Source organism: Neomonachus schauinslandi, unplaced genomic scaffold (assembly GCF_002201575.2).
Source record: "Neomonachus schauinslandi unplaced genomic scaffold, ASM220157v2 HiC_scaffold_6887, whole genome shotgun sequence".
NCBI classification, from domain to species: Eukaryota; Metazoa; Chordata; class Mammalia; order Carnivora; family Phocidae; genus Neomonachus; species Neomonachus schauinslandi.
Window position 1 is genome coordinate 1 of NW_025415575.1, and position 1,273 is coordinate 1,273.

The window sequence follows — 1,273 nt, forward strand, 5'->3', positions numbered from 1 at the left end:
GTAAAGATAAACGCTTTTGCCTCATGCATGAAAATATCACTAAAGAGAGTGGCTTCAGCAACTGCAGCTCTGACCACTTCTATCAGTTCCTCCGGGAACACAAAGGGGCCTGCCTATTTAACAAGCCTCAGCCCAGAGGTCGCCTGCGTAGGCAAGCCACGTGTGGGAATGGCGTGTTAGACTACAATGAGGAGTGTGACTGTGGACCTGACTGTGGTAACAACCCATGCTGTGACCAAACATGTAGGCTGAAGGAGCATGCACAGTGTAGTGATGGACTATGCTGTTTTAATTGCCAGTTGAGACGTAAGGGCTTCATGTGTCGTTCTGCTTTTGGAGAGTGTGACCTCCCAGAGTATTGTGATGGTACTTCTAGAGAATGCCCCAGAGACCACTATAAGCAAGATGGTACATCGTGTGATATAATTCACTATTGTTTTATGGGCCGGTGTAAGAACCCTGATACTCAATGCATGGGTATATATGGGTTCCCTGCAAGGTCAGCCCCAGAAGACTGTTATATTTCTATGAACACCAAAGGGAACCGGTTTGGAAACTGTGGCTTTGGGGCCTCACCTAGTTCAAAATATGTTAAGTGTTTTGATGAGAATATATTTTGTGGGAAACTTGTATGTACAAATATTAGACAGATACCAACAATCAAACGCCACCATACATTGATCCAGGTCCCTCATGAAAAAGACTTCTGCTGGAGCATGGATGCCTATAATGATACTGATATCCCTGATGACGGAGATGTGGACACTGGCACCCTTTGTGCCCCCCACAAAGTCTGCGTGAATTACTCCTGCATTGATCGTGCTGTGTTCAAGTATGACTGTGAACCAAAAGAAATGTGTAATGGGAGAGGAGTTTGCAACGATTTAAGGCACTGCCATTGTGAGGAGGGCTATGCGCCCCCCGACTGCAAAATTCCAGGAAATGGGGGTAGTGTGGACAGTGGCCCCCCGGGCAAATCACCTAATGAAAATCTAAGTGCAGGAGGAAGTGGCATTACTACTAAACGTAAGAATGAAATGAACATTGTTGGCAAGGTAATTTTCATACTCCCCGCATTTCTTTTACTATTATTGTTGATTTTAATACTTTCCATTAGCCTTAGGGCTGGAATTGAGTCAATAGAGACGCCAGGAGGCTCCTCAGAGGAGACCTCAGAGACCACAGAGACTACTGAGGACACACAGGACTTAGGAAATAAACCCGCGGATATTTCACAGATGGGTCCAGAGGAGGCTCCAAAGGAAGCCCCCCC

The 1,273-nt window shown here is 46.1% G+C and overlaps 1 protein-coding gene across 1 annotated transcript; it reads left to right on the top strand.

The window, feature by feature from the left end:
* Positions 1-8: 8 nt before the first annotated feature.
* Positions 9-1,242, top strand: LOC110588264 (disintegrin and metalloproteinase domain-containing protein 1a-like; the record flags this gene model as incomplete). The annotated part of the gene is made up of 1 exon (XM_021698565.2): positions 9-1,242. A coding segment is annotated over one exon (1,234 nt), but the record flags the coding sequence as incomplete, so codon positions are not given.
* Between the last annotated feature and the right edge of the window lie 31 nt (positions 1,243-1,273).